Genomic DNA, 19944 nt, shown 5'->3' on the forward strand with positions numbered 1-19944 from the left:
CACGCACTGCCCTTACACCTACATCTCACCCTTGCTCTGAGTCAGTACGAGCAACACGCTAGAACACGCTTTGAGTGTTCGTGCCAGGCATGCACACCTTCTTTTCCGGTTACGCATTTTAACTCGGCCGGGGGTGGTACATTACGTAGGGTTTGATGTAAGTATAAGCGCCTAACCATTTATAGTGTGCCTATCAACTTTCATAAAGCAAAAACTGTTATATTTTTAGTTTGAATTCAAAAACTAATTGTTATTTACTGTGTATTGTTTTCTCCTGAAATCTTCACTATTGTTGAATCGTGTTTATCTGTTGCTATATCTTCTGTCGCGGTGTTTTGTTACAATATTTTGGTCCTAAGCATTTTATAAAAGTTTTTCAAAAGTACAATAGTAATATTTGCGTTAATCCTTTAATCATTTCATAAATTGAGTCAGGGCTCGAACCTCACTTGCTTAAGAAAAGGTGAAGTTTCAAAACAATGGACAGTGAAAGAAATATACTATGTAAAGAATCAATAGTAAAAGAAAGATAGTAATTTATGAAGAAGATAAAGAAATTAACAATAGTTAATAAATAGAGGTAACAAACATGCTTAGATTGTATTGAGGGCAATTTACAGGGAGATGAGAAATTATTGAAATAGATAAATAAAGAAAAGGCACATGATAAACAAAATTGACATCGCTGCCAAATTAAGGGAAAGCAGACAGTTTGTTGCAGCAGCATCAATTAGTAAAATAGAGTGGAAAAGCGTTGAGAAATAAGAGAATCAAATAAGTAAAATCGAAATCAAATGGAGGATAATAAACAAAAGCCGTTTAAGAAAATCAGTGAAACAAAATAAACAGATGATAGATGGTAGCTAGAAGTGGAAAGGAGAGAGGAAACCCCGTTCTGCAACGTTCAGGTACATCCACAGCAGTTGACTCAACATACTGCGAATCTAAACAATACCGTCTACAATCACAAATTACTTCCCGTTCCCACATTGACGCGCCCCTTTCTTCTAGCCGTCTCGACTCTGACCCCTCGCTGGTCAAAGGTTTACGATCCGTTTCCACAGGCCACCAGCTAGGTCATCATGAAAACCAAGCCAACGTGGAGGTAAGAAAATAGGACACTTGCAAGGAACCAGAGCTATACTGTCCTGATCAAGAAAGATCTAACAGGACTACGGACGTAGTCAGTGACGCTCCTTCCAGGATGTTCCTCGCCTGAGCGTCAACTGAAGAGATATCATCAGAATCATTCGCACTTGGCCTGCAATATAAGAACGCTCCCTTATCACAAATTAAAAAGAAAATATTTGTACCTCTTCCCACAATCTTGGCCCGTTAACAGGCAGCTTCTAACAAGAGAATAAACTTAGGAAAAACCAGGTGTATTAAAAAACACCCAAAAAGCACAAACAGAAAAATTTGGTTTATCGAGAAATTAAAAGTGCAACATGGAGTTAAACTTTCTGTCGAGCTGCTGTGAAGTTTACCATGACAGCTGCGAAAGTTTCACTCCATGTAACCGGCTCACATCTCTCTTTTTAATTTCTCGATTGGACTTTTTCAAAAATAAAAAAAAATAAACTCCAGACTTCGCTATTGTTTGACGAAATTAAACAAAAAAATATTCATCTATTGGCTTCAGCAAATTTTATACCTTTTTTTTAATTTCCAGATTTTGGTGGTTTTTAAATTTCAGAACGCGTGCGTTTGAGGAAAAAAATTAAAATATTTCAAAATTCAAAACTCAAATTAATTAGTTAAAAAAAAATAAAATTATAAAATATAAAATTCCAAAATTAGAAAAACAATGCTTTTTTAATTTAAAAACATCTAAAATTTAAAATTTTCATACAAAGCTTTCTAACAAAAAAAAAAAAAAAACATACAAACACATTTTGTTGTTTTTTTTTACACGGTTTTGTTTTGTTAGTGATTTTCCATCAACTTTCACATAAATAAGACGCAAAGTCGATGATCATAAACTTTAAAAAATATTTGCAGCGGCCTGAAGACATTTAAAAATTATTACTATTTTTTTAATTTTGGGACAACACTGATCGCATTTTTTAAATTGATCATTAAGGGGTTACATACATGTAAATCGGTAAAAATGTCAGAGGTTGGTTTGAGCACACACTTAAACTTTTTTCAAAATCTGTTTTCAGAGCATTAAAATATTACTTTTCATCTATAAACAAAACAAATTTGAAGACATTTGGTTGTAGCATTGCCGAGATATAGCTATTTGAAGTTAGCAGTTTCAAAAAAATGGTGCCACGATATCTCAACATTGCTTCGAACAAATCGGTTCAAAATTTTGGTGAAGACTCGTTAAACCGGTCCCGTGAGCATAACGAAGGCCGATTTTGAAAAAAAAATATTTAAAAAAAGATAAAAATATTTTTCTGTTTTACACATAAAAAATCGCCATTTTTTTCTTTTTGTATTTTTGGAAAATTAAAAATTTCAAAATCGGCCTTCGTCATGCACACGGAATATGTCTTGGGAGTCTTCATACAAAATTTCAGCCAATTTGGTCCACCCCATCTCGAGATATCGTGGCACCCGTAAATCAACTTGGTGTTCAGAGAAAAACGCTCAGAAAGTTAGACAGTTTGCTCTGCGCATGGCAAAACTCTGGGCTTAAATCTTCTCTAACTCAGTTAAACCATGAATTACCTTCATGAAACTTTCCAGAGGGATTGAAAAAAAATAAAAATAAAAATCTGTAATACAAAATTTTGTGAATTTTTACATGTATGTAACCCCTTAATATATCGGTCGAAAAACTGCTTTGTTTACTAAAGGGCCTTAGAAATCTACTGAAAACTAGCCCGAGATTTGTATTTTGGAATTTTAAAATTACTATCAAAACAAACGTTTGGTAGTGTGAATACAAAGAGACGAGTTGTTCCTTTTAATTCCGCTATATATTTTTAATATCTTGACAGATACGTATTTCGTCTACTACTTGCAGACTTCATCAGTGTTCTGTTCTCGACTGCAAGTAGTAGACGAAATACGTATCTGTCAAGATATTAAAAATATATAGCGGAATTAAAAGGAACAACTCGTCTCTTTGTATTCACAGTAATGCATTCTGCTAAAACGCTCAACCAAACCACAAAGTTTGGTAGTGTGTGTGAACTCCGTGTAAAAGGGGTGTCAAACTAAAAAGTGACCCCGTTTGTTTGACAACAGTAGGTGTCAAACCATCGGGGTTTGAGTGTATAGGAGGGTCGAGGTACGGAATTCGGAATAACACCGGTAAAATTGAACCATATTTGTCTTCCATCTGACGGATAAAAATATAGTCAAATTTGGATCTTTTACAGCCGGAAGCGTGGCCGAATTGTTACGCTGTCCGCTTTGTAAGCGGATGATTCTGGGTTCGATTCCCATCTGCTCCAACCTTCCATCGGATGAGGAAGTAAAATGTCGGTCCCGGCCTTGGTTGTTAGGCCGTTAAGTCATTCCAGGTGTAGGAGTCGTCTCCATGCCATAAGTACAAACAACACACCAAAACAAGCCTGCTCCGGTGGAATCGCTGGCGGCGGTTGGACTCGCAATCCAAAGGTCGTCAGTTCAAACAATGGGGTGGAAGGTTCCTTGGAGTAGAAAGAGGTTTGGGTGCTCTCCCCATTCATGCCTTCGGACTCCTAGGTTTGAGCAGAAACTTGCAATAGAGACCACAAAAGACCCGGGGGTCGTTAATGTGGATGGTTTGATTTTGACAGCCGGAAGCATCTAATTTGGTAAATTCTACCAAAAGTTATAAGATTTTTAAGAAATAAATAGGGGTTAAATGACTAGTACCCGAACATTCCAGTGTTAATATCACTTAAGTGTTTAGGTCTTTTGATTAGCCATCCAACCATGCATCCAAAGATAGGTTACGTGCTAGATCCGGACAACATTTTCATCCAAATATCGGAGATCAGGCATCAAAAAAGTATATAAATAACACTTAAGTGCTCATAACTTTTTGTATAACATGACAGGTTTTCTCACAAAACCACCATTTTTACAATCTTTCCTCGAATCTTTCGGACTTTCTTCAAAATAAGTTTTTTTTATCATGATTTTTTTTATCATTAGTTTTGCCCACCAAACTGAAGCTAATGACAGGAAGTATCATTCCCAAGTGACAGTTTCCTGCAAGTTGACCCACCCAGACGGAAACGGGGGGCGCGCGTCTGGCGTTTGTCTTGGGCATTTCGCCAGATTTCTGGCGGATTTTCCCCCAGATTTTTCCCAGATTTCTGCCAGTAATTCTGGCGAATATGACACAAACCGGTCGGGCGCGGTCAACCGATTGAACCGATTAAATCGGTTATGCGGTTTGACAGATGGATTCGACCAGATTTTCGCCAGATATGACGGACGACCTGCGCCCGATTTCGGGCAAAATATCTGGGGGAAATTCTGGCGCATTTTGAGGACCACTTCTTCTTCTTCTTAGTTTTTATATCGGATTTGTGAGGTTATGTTTACTTTTTTTAATAATGCAACAAAACAACAAATTAAGAGTATTTTATTGGCAAACATAAAATTACAAATTCTGAAACACAATATGTTAATCCTATCTTGCTGGTTTTAAAAATGGTTGCACTTGAGGTTGAACAAGGTCACTAACTAGGACTACAAGTTCTTGTTGAACAGCGCTCTCGGTTCCAATGGCCGACGAACCCATCGTCAGCCGGTGATTAATCCGATGGCCTTTTTCGTTTCGCCTCTGCCAAATCTCTCACCTGGTGCCAGCGCGTAATCGGCCACGTTCATCAGTCGTTTCGGCTGGCCCGAAGACCCTAATTTTTCAGAATTATGATTCGTCGCCATCTGTGCAGTGGGACACGCAGGTATTTGGTCCTGTCTCCGTACGTTTAGTCTTCGACGTAGTCCTGGTCGTGTTCCGTGATTGCCTTTACTTCGGACGCGTCGTCCGCGCATTCGAGGTCTGCCTTGGGGTTGATGGTTCCGATGGATCAAAATACCGACGAATTCCGGTTCGGAACAGGTAGCTGCTCGATCCGGCATTGTATTAAAGTTTTTGTTAAGTTGCTTTATCAGGGTTACCTGTTAGGAGGAAAAGCAGAGTAAGAATCATTTTTAGGGTATTCCGGGATATCATCTTACCTGCGATACTAGTCGGGAAAAACGGCATTGTGGGCCTTAGTACCACCATGGGAATACACGACCTATCTCCGGCTGCAAGAGATTATTTTAGAACACTTTGCAGTTGCCGTGGAGGTACACGTACGGGCTGGACTGGGTGTTGAAGTACTGGATCTACAGCCAGTTATCAAGTTGTTAGTGTCGAACTGGATGTTGCACTCGCTTCCGCAGCACACACCGTTTCAACATCCGGTGGTCGTTTTGTTGATCAGTTCCTGCATGACGGAGGAGGTGGTGGACGAACCGGATGCCGCAGCTGTTGTAGATTCGCTGGACATTGCTGCAGATGCGAAACTTCCCGCGGCATCGTCAAGACGCGATTTTGATTTGCTGCTGCTCTGGGATTGCGACCTTGTGCTTCAGTATGTCCAACACCTTCAGTTGGCCCGGGCTGTGAGATCGTGTGCGGGATGCGTGCGATTGAGAGGGGAAACGTCAGAATGCCCAGCTCGGCGTTGTACGCATAAGTGCCCGACAAGTGGGGGTGCGTCTGGTACAGACGGGACCGCTTGCTAGAACCGGCTTCCGGCTGATGATGACGGGCGGCGGTGTGGTGGTGATGGTGACACGGTTAATTGCTTGGAATCGCTGAATTGTAGATTGCGTTCAGCTGATCGTTTCCGTTGTTAGGCGTGGCGATAGCTCCGGAGATGATCGTGGGTTGCTTCCGCTATTGCATTTTCGTGGCCAACGAAACCAGGTGGAGCGTGCTGGTTGACATCCGCTGATGGTTCGTGTGGTGCAGCGCTGTTTTGGTGAAGGCGTTTTGGTTGATTGCGGCTTCCGGACGACGAAGCCGATGTTCCTGGCATTACGTTGGTCGGCGAGTGGAGCAGAGTTGAGCTGGTCGGCGCTTGGCTCACCGGTTTCTCTAAATAGACGCGGCCATTGAGAGACTTGTTGGAGTGCCTGCGGTTATGATCATCGTTCCCTGCGGTTGCGCGAGCAGTGCGTCATTGATCTTTCGCTGGACGGTCCTCGTCGTTCCGGTGTCCCCGTTGATCCGCTGCATCGAGTGGAAATCGATCGTGTAGGTGCGTCCCAGGGTGCTCAAACTGATCTCGTCGTCCGAGTTGAGGTGAGCGGTCTCGATCATGCGGGAGTAGATCGACGAATACGGACGACAAACGCCCCGATAGTCCACTGGCACTGAACGGCGTCTTGGACATTGGTTTTGGTTCGTTCTAGCAGGGAATCTACCGCAAAATGCCATCCGTTGGCAAGCGTGTCATTAGTCCGCCGATCAAGCACGTGATTTCGTACAGCTCCGAAGGACTTCGCGGCACGAGTTCGACGTCGGTCGTGACGGTGTCGGACGAACCGGTCAACAGGTTGGTGAAGGTTCCCGAGATGAGCACCGAGCGGGAGCGATTTCTTCACAGAATTTCCAGCGCGGTCAAGCTCTGCTCGGCCACGTCCATTCACTGAATGATCTGCAACTTCCATCGGAATCTGATCCACAATAGTACCGAGCCCGGCTCAAACCTGGGCAACTGAAACAAAAGAAATTGACTTGTAAGAAATTATTCACAATTGCTAAATCGATCATTCAACACTTACTTCCGGTCCAAAGCAGGACACGACAATTTGGCGGAATGGCCCAAGAATCTTCTTCGGTTCTCCACAATCCTACAGCAGCAGTTAAAAAGTTCGGAAACCAAAGAAACTGGGCACCTTTAATGTGCCGTAAACATCCGGCTGCTGCCACCGCCGTAAAATTTTACTTGATTGCCACTTTTTGCAAAGCCGAAGTTCTTTTGCCACCGGAATAAGATTCAAGAATTCCCGGAAAATAAAAAAAAACGGAAAAACGTCTGCTTCGACCGAGCATGATAAAACGTGTTTTTTTCTTTGAAGTGTTTGACAGCTCTTGTCAAACTACACGAAAAAGATATTTCAAGCAGTTCGAGCTCGAATCGTGCAGTGAACCGCAAAGCGGAGATCACAACCACAATTTTCTTTTATTTGTGTCTAAGCTACCCCCGACAAACGTCCGCCGTCGCCAGACACACCATTTACGCCAGATGTTCTTCCCAGACGGAAACGGGGGGCGCGCGTCTGGCGTTTGTCTTGGGCATTTCGCCAGATTTCTGGCGGATTTTCCCCCAGATTTTTCCCAGATTTCTGCCAGTAATTCTGGCGAATATGACACAAACCGGTCGGGCGCGGTCAACCGATTGAACCGATTAAATCGGTTATGCGGTTTGACAGATGGATTCGACCAGATTTTCGCCAGATATGACGGACGACCTGCGCCCGATTTCGGGCAAAATATCTGGGGGAAATTCTGGCGCATTTTGAGGACCACTTCTTCTTCTTCTTAGTTTTTATATCGGATTTGTGAGGTTATGTTTACTTTTTTTAATAATGCAACAAAACAACAAATTAAGAGTATTTTATTGGCAAACATAAAATTACAAATTCTGAAACACAATATGTTAATCCTATCTTGCTGGTTTTAAAAATGGTTGCACTTGAGGTTGAACAAGGTCACTAACTAGGACTACAAGTTCTTGTTGAACAGCGCTCTCGGTTCCAATGGCCGACGAACCCATCGTCAGCCGGTGATTAATCCGATGGCCTTTTTCGTTTCGCCTCTGCCAAATCTCTCACCTGGTGCCAGCGCGTAATCGGCCACGTTCATCAGTCGTTTCGGCTGGCCCGAAGACCCTAATTTTTCAGAATTATGATTCGTCGCCATCTGTGCAGTGGGACACGCAGGTATTTGGTCCTGTCTCCGTACGTTTAGTCTTCGACGTAGTCCTGGTCGTGTTCCGTGATTGCCTTTACTTCGGACGCGTCGTCCGCGCATTCGAGGTCTGCCTTGGGGTTGATGGTTCCGATGGATCAAAATACCGACGAATTCCGGTTCGGAACAGGTAGCTGCTCGATCCGGCATTGTATTAAAGTTTTTGTTAAGTTGCTTTATCAGGGTTACCTGTTAGGAGGGAAAAGCAGAGTAAGAATCATTTTTAGGGTATTCCGGGATATCATCTTACCTGCGATACTAGTCGGGAAAAACGGCATTGTGGGCCTTAGTACCACCATGGGAATACACGACCTATCTCCGGCTGCAAGAGATTATTTTTAGAACACTTTGCAGTTGCCGTGGAGGTACACGTACGGGCTGGACTGGGTGTTGAAGTACTGGATCTACAGCCAGTTATCAAGTTGTTAGTGTCGAACTGGATGTTGCACTCGCTTCCGCAGCACACACCGTTTCAACATCCGGTGGTCGTTTTGTTGATCAGTTCCTGCATGACGGAGGAGGTGGTGGACGAACCGGATGCCGCAGCTGTTGTAGATTCGCTGGACATTGCTGCAGATGCGAAACTTCCCGCGGCATCGTCAAGACGCGATTTTGATTTGCTGCTGCTCTGGGATTGCGACCTTGTGCTTCAGTATGTCCAACACCTTCAGTTGGCCCGGGCTGTGAGATCGTGTGCGGGATGCGTGCGATTGAGAGGGGAAACGTCAGAATGCCCAGCTCGGCGTTGTACGCATAAGTGCCCGACAAGTGGGGGTGCGTCTGGTACAGACGGGACCGCTTGCTAGAACCGGCTTCCGGCTGATGATGACGGGCGGCGGTGTGGTGGTGATGGTGACACGGTTAATTGCTTGGAATCGCTGAATTGTAGATTGCGTTCAGCTGATCGTTTCCGTTGTTAGGCGTGGCGATAGCTCCGGAGATGATCGTGGGTTGCTTCCGCTATTGCATTTTCGTGGCCAACGAAACCAGGTGGAGCGTGCTGGTTGACATCCGCTGATGGTTCGTGTGGTGCAGCGCTGTTTTGGTGAAGGCGTTTTGGTTGATTGCGGCTTCCGGACGACGAAGCCGATGTTCCTGGCATTACGTTGGTCGGCGAGTGGAGCAGAGTTGAGCTGGTCGGCGCTTGGCTCACCGGTTTCTCTAAATAGACGCGGCCATTGAGAGACTTGTTGGAGTGCCTGCGGTTATGATCATCGTTCCTGCGGTTGCGCGAGCAGTGCGTCATTGATCTTTCGCTGGACGGTCCTCGTCGTTCCGGTGTCCCCGTTGATCCGCTGCATCGAGTGGAAATCGATCGTGTAGGTGCGTCCCAGGGTGCTCAAACTGATCTCGTCGTCCGAGTTGAGGTGAGCGGTCTCGATCATGCGGGAGTAGATCGACGAATACGGACGACAAACGCCCCGATAGTCCACTGGCACTGAACGGCGTCTTGGACATTGGTTTTGGTTCGTTCTAGCAGGGAATCTACCGCAAAATGCCATCCGTTGGCAAGCGTGTCATTAGTCCGCCGATCAAGCACGTGATTTCGTACAGCTCCGAAGGACTTCGCGGCACGAGTTCGACGTCGGTCGTGACGGTGTCGGACGAACCGGTCAACAGGTTGGTGAAGGTTCCCGAGATGAGCACCGAGCGGGAGCGATTTCTTCACAGAATTTCCAGCGCGGTCAAGCTCTGCTCGGCCACGTCCATTCACTGAATGATCTGCAACTTCCATCGGAATCTGATCCACAATAGTACCGAGCCCGGCTCAAACCTGGGCAACTGAAACAAAAGAAATTGACTTGTAAGAAATTATTCACAATTGCTAAATCGATCATTCAACACTTACTTCCGGTCCAAAGCAGGACACGACAATTTGGCGGAATGGCCCAAGAATCTTCTTCGGTTCTCCACAATCCTACAGCAGCAGTTAAAAAGTTCGGAAACCAAAGAAACTGGGCACCTTTAATGTGCCGTAAACATCCGGCTGCTGCCACCGCCGTAAAATTTTACTTGATTGCCACTTTTGCAAAGCCGAAGTTCTTTTGCCACCGGAATAAGATTCAAGAATTCCCGGAAAATAAAAAAAAACGGAAAAACGTCTGCTTCGACCGAGCATGATAAAACGTGTTTTTTTCTTTGAAGTGTTTGACAGCTCTTGTCAAACTACACGAAAAAGATATTTCAAGCAGTTCGAGCTCGAATCGTGCAGTGAACCGCAAAGCGGAGATCACAACCACAATTTTCTTTTATTTGTGTCTAAGCTACCCCCGACAAACGTCCGCCGTCGCCAGACACACCATTTACGCCAGATGTTCTTCCGAGTGGGTTCCGAGTGGGGCACCGTCAACTGCACACTGCCGTTCTACGCATAATTGTCCCATGTCAGTTTTGGACGATTTTGACTTTTTGTCATTTTTAAGTTTAGTTTGATGTGTACTTTAAGAAAAACGCATAAAATTTGGTACTTTGTTCGAAAACTCATTAAAAACAACATCAAGTCTGTTTGTCCCATCGTTAAACTTCTACGCATAATTGTCCCACCAAGTATTTTCTTACACGGAATCTTAATTTTTAAGAAGCATTATGTCTTGTTTACCTGTTTTATAGCAAGGGAATCACAAATAATTGCGATAAACTGCTAACTGGGGCGATTAGGGACACATAGGGCGAATAGGAACCCACGGGACAACCCACTTAGCACGTTCCGTTTGAATTCCGTTTAGAATTCCGCTTGAGCGAAAAAAGTTCGATTCGAATTCTAAACAGTGTTCGTTTTAGATTCTAAACCGCATTCCGTTTCAAACGCAACAACCGGTTCCGTTTGAGTTTTCGCCGCAAATCGGTTCAACCCGAATTCAAACGGAATCGAAACGGAATGGTTGGGTTGATTTTGACAGCTGCTTCTTCTTCTTGTTTTTATATATTGGTTTTCTTTTTTGATTGGTTTTACTAGATTTTAATAATAATTGAACTTTTTTGTCTTTTTTCAAACGATTTTATTTTAAATCTGATAAGAAAAAGTCATAGAAAAACACTCCCCAGCCGCGAATCCCCACATTGTCTTTATTAAGTTATATGTAAAGCTATTGGGTACAAAGAATGTTAGCTTTGCATTTGCCACACTTGACCAATACGGACGAAACCGCATTGTCGCCTCCGGAGAGCACTTGTACGGCGCGTAAACGATCGGAAGCGTGTCCTTGTCGCCGATCGTAGTGAATTTGATGTCCCCACTTGTAGCCCGGAATCGTTGCCGGCGTAGAACTTCCTGTCGAACCACCGCGACAAAATGGATAGCGTCATGGTTCACCGGCGGTCCAGCTCCGCAGGTACGCTTGTTCTCGAGCACTTTTTCGAAAGATAAAAACTGCAACTCCGTCGCACCATAACCTCATACAGCATATACTCGGTGGCCAGGGCATGCGTGGGGTCAAACTTGTTGGAGGGGGTAGTCGAGGTTGCAGTTGTGACATTCGCGGCATCCGCAGCTTTACTGGCCAACACGGAACCAGACGTGGAAAAGATTTGAGCTCGTTCCTAGCAAACAAGTTGGTCCTCTGCAGTGTTTTACGGAGAAGAAGCTGCAGAGGTAAAGGAATGATTAAACAGCTTCCCAATCAATTTAATTCCCGCGGCGATACAAACCTGTACACGAATCGACTCCCGCTCCCTTCTCGTACACGGCCGTCGAATTGTCCATCACTATGGCGCGGTGCTTTTCCTCCTCCTCATGGTGGCTGACAACTCCAGATCTTCGTCCTCAGAGCACCAGTTCCGTCACTTTTTCACTCTTTTTGGACGGCGGCCTCCGGTTCCGGGGACTTTTCTTTGTGACCTGGTCTTCTCTTTTCCGGTGAGGCGGTTGCGACAACATCTTCCGGAATATCGCTGGGGGTCATTCCCGTCGGCCGTTGGACCCTTTTGCTTTCCGCCATTTTTCCCAACCACGTGATTTTTTTGTGACCGGAACATTGATCTCGGCCGGCGCGGCAGCTTTCCAGTCTGGACGGCCTCGCGGCAGCTTTCCAATCTGGACGGCTTTGCGGCAGTGATGCTTCAAACGCCGGGTGATTGGGGACTCAAAAACTGAGGAGGAGGTGCCGTTTTTTTTTTAAAAACAAAATTCTCGCGTAAACTAATTTGAAACGACTTTCGCAAAAAAAAACCCAAGTTCGAACACGTTTGACGTTTCTTGGAAAGCCGTCTCACTCACACACTTAAAGAAAACCGTTTCGGCGAAACCTGGCGAAATGTCACCGAGGTTCCGCTGTACACCAGCAGGTGTCGCCCTTGTGCAAAAATGGTTAAACGGAATCGAAACGGAGTCCAACCGGAGATTCCGTTTAGAAAATTTCGAAACAATTTTCGAAGCGGAATTCGAAGCGGAATGAACCCGTCAAGCGGAGAACGGTTTGATTGGGAATTATGCGTAGAAACACAGAAATCGGTCGAAAAATTTCAATCGCGTTTTTCTCAGTTGCACTTTTTTGAACATGGGACAATTATGCGTAGAACGGCAGCACAGTTTGACCAAAAATGCACAATTTCGTCAAATTAAGTTTGGTAGGCTCAATATATATATATAGGTACTAGGCCCAAAATAGGACAAATACCTTACTTTACATAACTTTGTAATATTCAATAGGGTTATATGGGACCCCAAGACGGATCAAATGAAAATAAAAACGGTTTAAATCGGTGCGCAGCCAGTGCGAAGGGCGATTGGCATTAATTACTCCAAAAATACATGCCACAAAACTCGACTTTTAAAAATTTCTAAAATTGGGTACTAAAGCCCTATGTCAATTTTTATGTACAACGGTAAAAAATACGCTTTAAAACCATTTCTGATCACTTTTTTTCATTTTAATGCAAATTTTTTTTTTGACAAGACAACATTTTTTCGATGGATCAACTATGGTCCCCTTGGAACGAGCTGTCAAGTAGGAGCTTTTCTGTCAAGAAGGACCGCGAGGTTAATTTTTCAAAATTGATTTAAAAATCCATTTTAAACTCTTTGTGATCGAACAAAGGGTCATTGTACTCAGAAAAATAAGCCTAATCGCTGTAAACAATAATATCAGCAATCTATGCTTCATTTTAGGACCCAATTAAGCCTAAATTTGTGATATTATTGTTCACAACGATAAAGCTTATTTTTCTGAGTACAATGACCCTTTTAACGACCGCAAAGGATTTAAAATGAAATTTTAATTCAATTTAAAAAAAAAAAACCTTACGGCCCATTCCCTTGTTCTTGACAGCTCGTTCCACGGGGACCATAGTTGATCCATCGAAAAAATGTTATCTTGTCAATATTTTTTTTTGCATTATAATGATAAAAAAAGTGATCAGAAATGGTTTTTAATCGCGTTATTTACCGATGTACATAAAAATTGACATATAGGGATTTAGGACCCTATTTCAAATTCCACAATTTTGCTCTCCCCAGTGCCGATGCCCTTAGCCGTCAGTCATCCCCAAACCGGTTTTTGTTTACAAAGCGCCAGCGTCATTGAAAAAGCTCACTTTTGCCCCAAAAAAAGTGTTGTCAACATCGCGCTTGCTGCGATAAGTTCCGAAAAAATTCAACTGTGCTGTTGAACCCGTTGCCGGAATCGACGTCCCCGGCCCGAATGTCCCACGATGGAGCAGGTGCTGTGCCGGCTGTGCTTGGCCCCTTCCAACTCAACGGTGGCCCTGTTTGACGACGATTCCATGCAACCGAACGTGCTGCTCATCCAGAAGGTGATCGAGTGTACGAGTATTCGGGTAAGCGCTGGAATTTGGACCGTGTTCCGGAGTGTTTTTCTAACGGAGATTCCTTTGCTTTGCAGCTTTCAGCCGAGGAGGACTACCCGTCGTCGGTTTGCTGTGAGTGCGAGCGAAAGTTGAACGAATGGTCGACGTTTAAAATCCAGTGCATCGTGAACAACGACTTTTACCGGCAGAAGCAACGGGAACTGCGCCGGAGGTTGGTGGCCGCCCAGCAGCAGCAGCACCAGAAGCAGCAACCGAGGCCACCGAAATCACCGGAGGTTGTTTGTCTGGACGACGACGATGAAGCGATTCCGGATAAGGCTCCGATCACGACGAAGGTTGAGCAAGTTCCCAAAAGGAAGGAATCGCCCGCCAAACGGGCCAAGGTCGTGGCGGAGGTGGTCATTGAGGACGATGAGGATGAGGCCAAGGACCAACACGTAACCAACGAGGACGGACTTCTGCTGGAGGACGACGAGGAGGCGCTCCTTAACGATTATCAGCTTGTCGAAGGCCAGGAATACCCGTCGGAACCGGACTACGAATCGCTCGCGGATCAACAATCCGCAGACCATTACGAAAGTAGCACTGCCATTCTGTCCTCGATCCTTCTGGACGATGACGACAACGACGATGATGAGTACGAGGGCAACCGCCAGAACCCCGGCTCGGGAGGACCGTTCCAGTGTTGGCAGTGCCGCCGCGGCTATTCGTCCCTGACCAAGCTGCGGATGCACGAAAAGCTGCACTCCGAGCGGATGAAGTGCTTCGTGTGTGGGAAAATGATCGTGCTCCAGCTGGTGCGCCACATGCGCTCGCAACATCCCGGACAAATGTTCCCCGAACCGGTGCGCTGCTGGCACTCCAAGTGCGCCAACTCGCCGGTGGTTTACTACACCGTGGACCAGCTGCTGGAGCACATGGATTCGAAGAAACGCAAGTGACTTAAACTATACAGGAAAAAGCAACTAATTGTAATTACAAAATAAACACTCGCTGAGATTTGTGAAATTTCGTACTTGACTAAAAAGGGCAATAATTTTGAATAAAGACTATATTTTTTCTATATTTTAGCAATAAATAAAAATTTGTTTCATTACGTTTATGTGTCATCACGAATGTGTCCACCGTTTGGAGTGCGTCAGAAAGCCTTGTAAAAACCGAGTTGATTCGGTTGATTCCTAATCAACGGAAATATGAAATTATTGTTTAAGTACCTAGAAGCATCATCGATAAGGAAAGAGTTTCTTATCTAGTTGCATTTTGAAAAATTGACGAGGTGGGGCAAAAATAGATTGAACATTAGTCATTCAAAATCGCCAAGTTAATTAATCTTTCGAAAATTATTCACATGAAAAATCTCCTAAATATCTCAAAACGTGTAAACAGTTATAAACAATGCACGTTATTTTTGAATAAATATATAGGTACACACTAAACAAAGGTAGCAAAGAGTCCCAAATAGTTTAGCCACACGTTTATCCAAAATAAATCGTTACTGATTTGCTTTAAGATTCCCAGTCACGGCGTTCTGACAGAAATCTAACAACCACGATGAAAATTCTAACAGCATTCTGGCAGAAATGTGAGAACGATACTAGCTAGATTTGGGCAGATTTCGCTCGGCCCGGCTCGGTTACATCAACATAAAATCGAACTCAAGCTCAAATCATATGATAACCCGACATTCGTCAATGGGCAAGACCGATTTTTGCCCAATCTGAGATTTTATTCAACCATCAGACTGCGTGGCGTTATATTTCTCAGAGAAAACTCTCTTTTAACTACAAAGCTACTGACACACGCATTCAAAATCACTCAGTTCTCGACAAAACTCTACTCAATCAAGTTTGAGTGTTTAGGCCAAACGTCAGAATTTGGAATATTCACTTAGATCTTGAGTATCGTCAACTGGGGCGAATTGGCACTACAGCCTGAATAGGGACAACACGCACCTAAAAGCTTCAAATTTGGGAATGAATGAAAACATTTTGTTGCTCTGAATCTGGTCTTACCGAGACCACTTCAAAAAGGAAAATATATTAGGTTGTAACATTGCTAAAACTGCTGTCCCAATTCACCCCATGTGTCCCAATTCGCCCCAGATGACGGCATGTTCCTAAGCTGAGTAACTTTGAATGTGTAGTTTTAGGTACTGTCGTGAGACTGATTCTATATCTTGCTTGATTAAAGATAAGAGTGTAAAAATTTGATTTATTTTGAAAGTTATTCGAAAACATTTGGCCTTTGTGAAATTGGTCCCATAAAAATGTTGTACAGTTAGAAAACTTCTAGATATTGTTATATATTTATCATACTTTTGCTAAATATGTACTGCCCTTATTCACATAAATGTCCCATACAAAATCGGCCAATTTCTTACTTTTTTTCTTTTTATAAACAAAGAAGCCATAAGAATGGTACGTAAATGTTCAAAAATTTGTAGCTTTTGAAGGAATTTTCGGATTGGTGTATTCAACAAAGTTGTGGATAATGATGAAGACTATTCAGAAAAAAATGGTACATGAAAATAATGGGTCGAATGTTTTATTAAATTTGTTTTTCAAAAAATATCAATTTCTAAGAATTATTAATTTTTATTTTTTTATTGTTTTATGCAACAAAAATATTTTTTCGAAAAAAAATTACAGCAATATTTTTACTTCAGTTGTTAATGTAAAATCAAATTTGCAATCGGAAATTACTTGACTTATTTTTTGATAAAGTGCACCGTTTTTAAGATATAGCCACTTCAAGTTTAATTTGAAAAAATCTAGTTTTTCGATTTTCGATTGCAAATATGTTTTTCGAATGGCTGAAAAAATTTAAAATAAAATTTTCTAAGAGCTAAAAAAAATTAAAAAAGGAAAAAAATGGGATCTCAGGTGCCTGCAACTAACTTAAAAAAAACAAGAAAATTGAAGTTATTAAGTCCCATTCAAACAGCTTTATATGTTATAGCACCAATACACAGTGGGCGAAATGGAACCTAAAATCGGACTTAATTGAACGCGGCTGGTTCTCTGGTATGAAAAATAGTGTTTCTTATGAAAAAAAAAATCCGAGGAATCGATTGGTGACGGTTTCATCCACCGCACAAAACGGCAAAGGCAAATCATCATTCTTATTCTTTAAATTGTCTGAGTTTACGATAAAAATATTCTCAGATTTTTAAAACTAGACCTAACATTTGAAAACGGCCAAAAATGCTTTTATAACGGAATTGGGGTTAAATGGACCCTAGATGATTGCTGCGGTGCAAGTGGTTATTTATTCTGGATTCCTGGGACATTTTCACATAAGTTAAGTGCATTTTGGATGGCCGCATGAAGCCTCCACTCGAAATACAGACTAATTTTTAAGAAATAAAAATTGAGAATTGGGGCAAAAGATTTTTTTACCTAAGAAATATTATTTTTCATACCAGGGAACCAGCCGCGTTCAATTAAGTCCGCTTTTGGGTTCCATTTCGCCCACTGTGCAATATCTCAGATACTAATACATCTATTTTCAGCGGTATACGCACTTCGGAAGGAATCGGTCAAGAAAAAAATCAAATGGACAGCAGCGGCAGCGCAAGCAAGTCAGAGAGGGTGAAGAAAAGCCCCAAGAAAACGCTCCCTCTCCCTTGTTCTGCTGTTCGTAAAGCTGTTTCTTGACCCCTTTCCTTCCGATCTGCATACTAGCCTTTCAATGTTAAAAAATGAAACAATTGTGAAATATTCTGAGCTTTTTTTAAAAAATGGATGGACTCCAAAATTTCAAAACGGGCATAATATTGAATATTAGACCTTTTTAAAATGTTAGTATTGATTCTAAATTAAAAAATAAATAAAATATGAATCGAAATTGTTGTCCATACTTTTCTTCTTCGACTCAAAATTTGCCAAAAAAATATCTAAAAATGAAATAAATAAATTTTAGGATATTGAGTTTTATTTTGAAAAAAAAAAAAATCAAAAATCGACAACTTTTTTCCGCATAACTTTATATCTAAATTGTCCTCATCAATACTTACAAATTTGCGAAAGACACCAATACCAATCAGAAAATAAATTGAAATTGTTTTTTTTTTTCAATAAAAAAATATGCCGCAGTCATAAATTTGTCAAAAATCACTTATTATTATCAAATTATCATAGAAGACATGAAAATATTTTTTTTCCTTCAAGTGTTACTTCTATTTTTGAGGTTAGCACCCAAAAAATGTATTTAAAAAAGCCCAAAAGTGCCCTTAAAATAACAAAGTTGTCCCAAGTCCCCATTTATAATTTTTCTGAAAGAGCACACAATTTTGAACCGAACTGCATAAATAACTCAAAAGTGATGGAAATCTGGAGTTTTATTAGAAAAGGTACAATAAAACAAATTTCCAGTTTTTGCTTTTTGGTTGTTTTTGAAACCGCCTTGAGTCAGGGGTACTGAAAATTTGGTTTATTGGATCTTTTCAATAAAAAAAACTTTTTGGCGGGCATTCAAGGGTTTGTTCCGGTGGGCATACTAAGCCCAAATCCAAAATATGAACTTGATTGGACGTAACAGGAGCTGGCGCTTTGCATTTGAATTTTAAATGGGATTTAACCCGTAAAAAAGACCTTTTCAAAAATGTCACTTTTCGAGGCATTTTGGCCAATGAAGCGTTTATTTTCGATATCATTGGCGTGTAGGCCAGATCCTTGCGCATCTTTTGCTACATATAACATTGAAATTTGGAGCACCCTGGAGCTCGGTACAGACCTTCAAAGTTTGGCATTTTTTTAAAAAAGCAAAAGATGCGCAAGGATCTGGCCTACACGCCAATGATGTTGAAAATAAACGCTTTAGTGGCCAAAATGCCTCGAATAGTGACATTTTTGAAAAAAATCTTTTTTTACGGGTTAAATCCCATTTAAAATTCAAATGCAAAGCGCCAGCTCCTGTTACGTCAAAAATTCATTTTTGTTACATCCTAGTATGAGATATTTATGAAAAAATTCTTTGAAACAGGGTCGAGCAAATCAATTTTCACCAAAACTTTACTTTTTTTAATTCATTAAAAACGTACAGTTCAGACCAAGGGGGTTGACACTCGATCATTCTGGAAAAATTTTGGGTTAATTCTGGAATGAACGGAATGACGATGATGATACTTGAAAAAATGTTCAAGTGCGGGTAAGAGTGTAACTGTCATAATATTTATCTGTTTAAACCAAACGATTATCCGAAGCCTCGATTATTATGTTATGTTATGTTTAAATCCTTGACCTGGTGCACAGTTTATATTAACAGGCTATCGTAACCAATAAAACAACAAATTACAAATTATCCGAAGTTTCGATTGTCCGAAGTCCGATTATCTGAAGGTTTGTATAGGACCTTGAATAAAAAAATTAAAAACAAATTTATTTTTCGCATTTCTCATTTTTTTATTTTAGTATCAAATTTGAATTCTGAGACCCCTTTATAGTAAAATTTGAATAGTTAGTTGCCTATTAGATAACAAAATGAACTTTTTTTAATACTTCATCACCACCATTTTGGCTGCCATCCTTGATTTAAAAATTCTAAATCACTTTAGTGTAGTTAAGCTCAACAAATCAAAAATGAGACAACACAAAATTGTTTTCGTGATTCGATTTCCCAAAGTGATTTTTTTCCAAAGCCTTCGAATAATCGAGTTTGGACTGGTATAATTTTTTGTACATAACATTTTACCTAACCAAATAAACTATAACAGGATTTCTTTTTTTTAATTACTTTTGGCAGTATCTTAACTGTTATCATGGCCTAACCATTTTGTGATACTTTTACGCTTTTAAAATTCGGATGAGGTAGTGCAAATTTCGAACTCAGTAGCACTTGTGATTTATTTTGTGTTTAATGTTACGGTTTATTAAGGTATTCAGTAAAATATTACCACCAACAGACATTAAAATCAATGGTATGCCCCGACCTTTATCGGAACTCACTATCGTCGTGATAAAGGTGTACCTACTCAAGAACCAAACCCCATCGACGACCGCGACCTGATAAGAAAGAAAAGAAACAATTTTGCGCTTCCTTATCGTAGGAGAAGTGGGCGCACCTTTTTTTCGCTTCAATATTAGCGCCATTTTCCAATTTTTTGAATGTTTTTTTTTTCTAATTTTTAGTTTGTTTCGTTTAAAAAAAAAAACAAGAACATGGTGACAAAGCAAGGGTCAAAGCCTCCTTCGACGCCGACTATTCTTGAACTAGTCACTCCAACTAAGCTTAGTCGCGACGCGTCACCCGCGCAA

At 41.7% G+C, this 19944-nt stretch overlaps 1 protein-coding gene and 1 long non-coding RNA gene across 2 annotated transcripts; one reads left to right on the forward strand and one right to left on the reverse strand.

Moving 5' to 3' along the window:
• Positions 1-10906: 10906 nt before the first annotated feature.
• Positions 10907-11879, reverse strand: LOC119765258. The gene is made up of 2 exons (XR_005276602.1): positions 11573-11879; positions 10907-11508 (listed from the first exon to the last, which is right to left on the reverse strand). It is a non-coding gene; the product is annotated as an uncharacterized LOC119765258 (long non-coding RNA).
• Positions 11880-13433: 1554 nt separating this feature from the next.
• On the forward strand, positions 13434-14764 carry LOC6043382. The gene is made up of 2 exons (XM_001870925.2): positions 13434-13699; positions 13765-14764. Exons 1-2 carry the CDS (start codon positions 13574-13576, stop codon positions 14629-14631), a joined length of 993 nt encoding a protein of 330 aa, XP_001870960.2. The 5' UTR covers positions 13434-13573; the 3' UTR covers positions 14632-14764.
• Positions 14765-19944: the final 5180 nt, after the last annotated feature.

This window comes from Culex quinquefasciatus, chromosome 1 (assembly GCF_015732765.1).
Source record: "Culex quinquefasciatus strain JHB chromosome 1, VPISU_Cqui_1.0_pri_paternal, whole genome shotgun sequence".
In the NCBI taxonomy this organism is placed as follows: domain Eukaryota; kingdom Metazoa; phylum Arthropoda; class Insecta; order Diptera; family Culicidae; genus Culex; species Culex quinquefasciatus.

Excerpts from the sequence above, each read along its gene's own strand:
- LOC6043382 (XM_001870925.2), top strand. The coding sequence starts at position 13,574 with ATGGAGCAGGTGCTGTGCCGGCTGTGCTTGGCCCCTTCCAACTCAACG. Across the intron at positions 13,700-13,764 it reads TCGAGTGTACGAGTATTCGG|CTTTCAGCCGAGGAGGACTA; the intron begins GTAAGCGCTGGA and ends TTTGCTTTGCAG.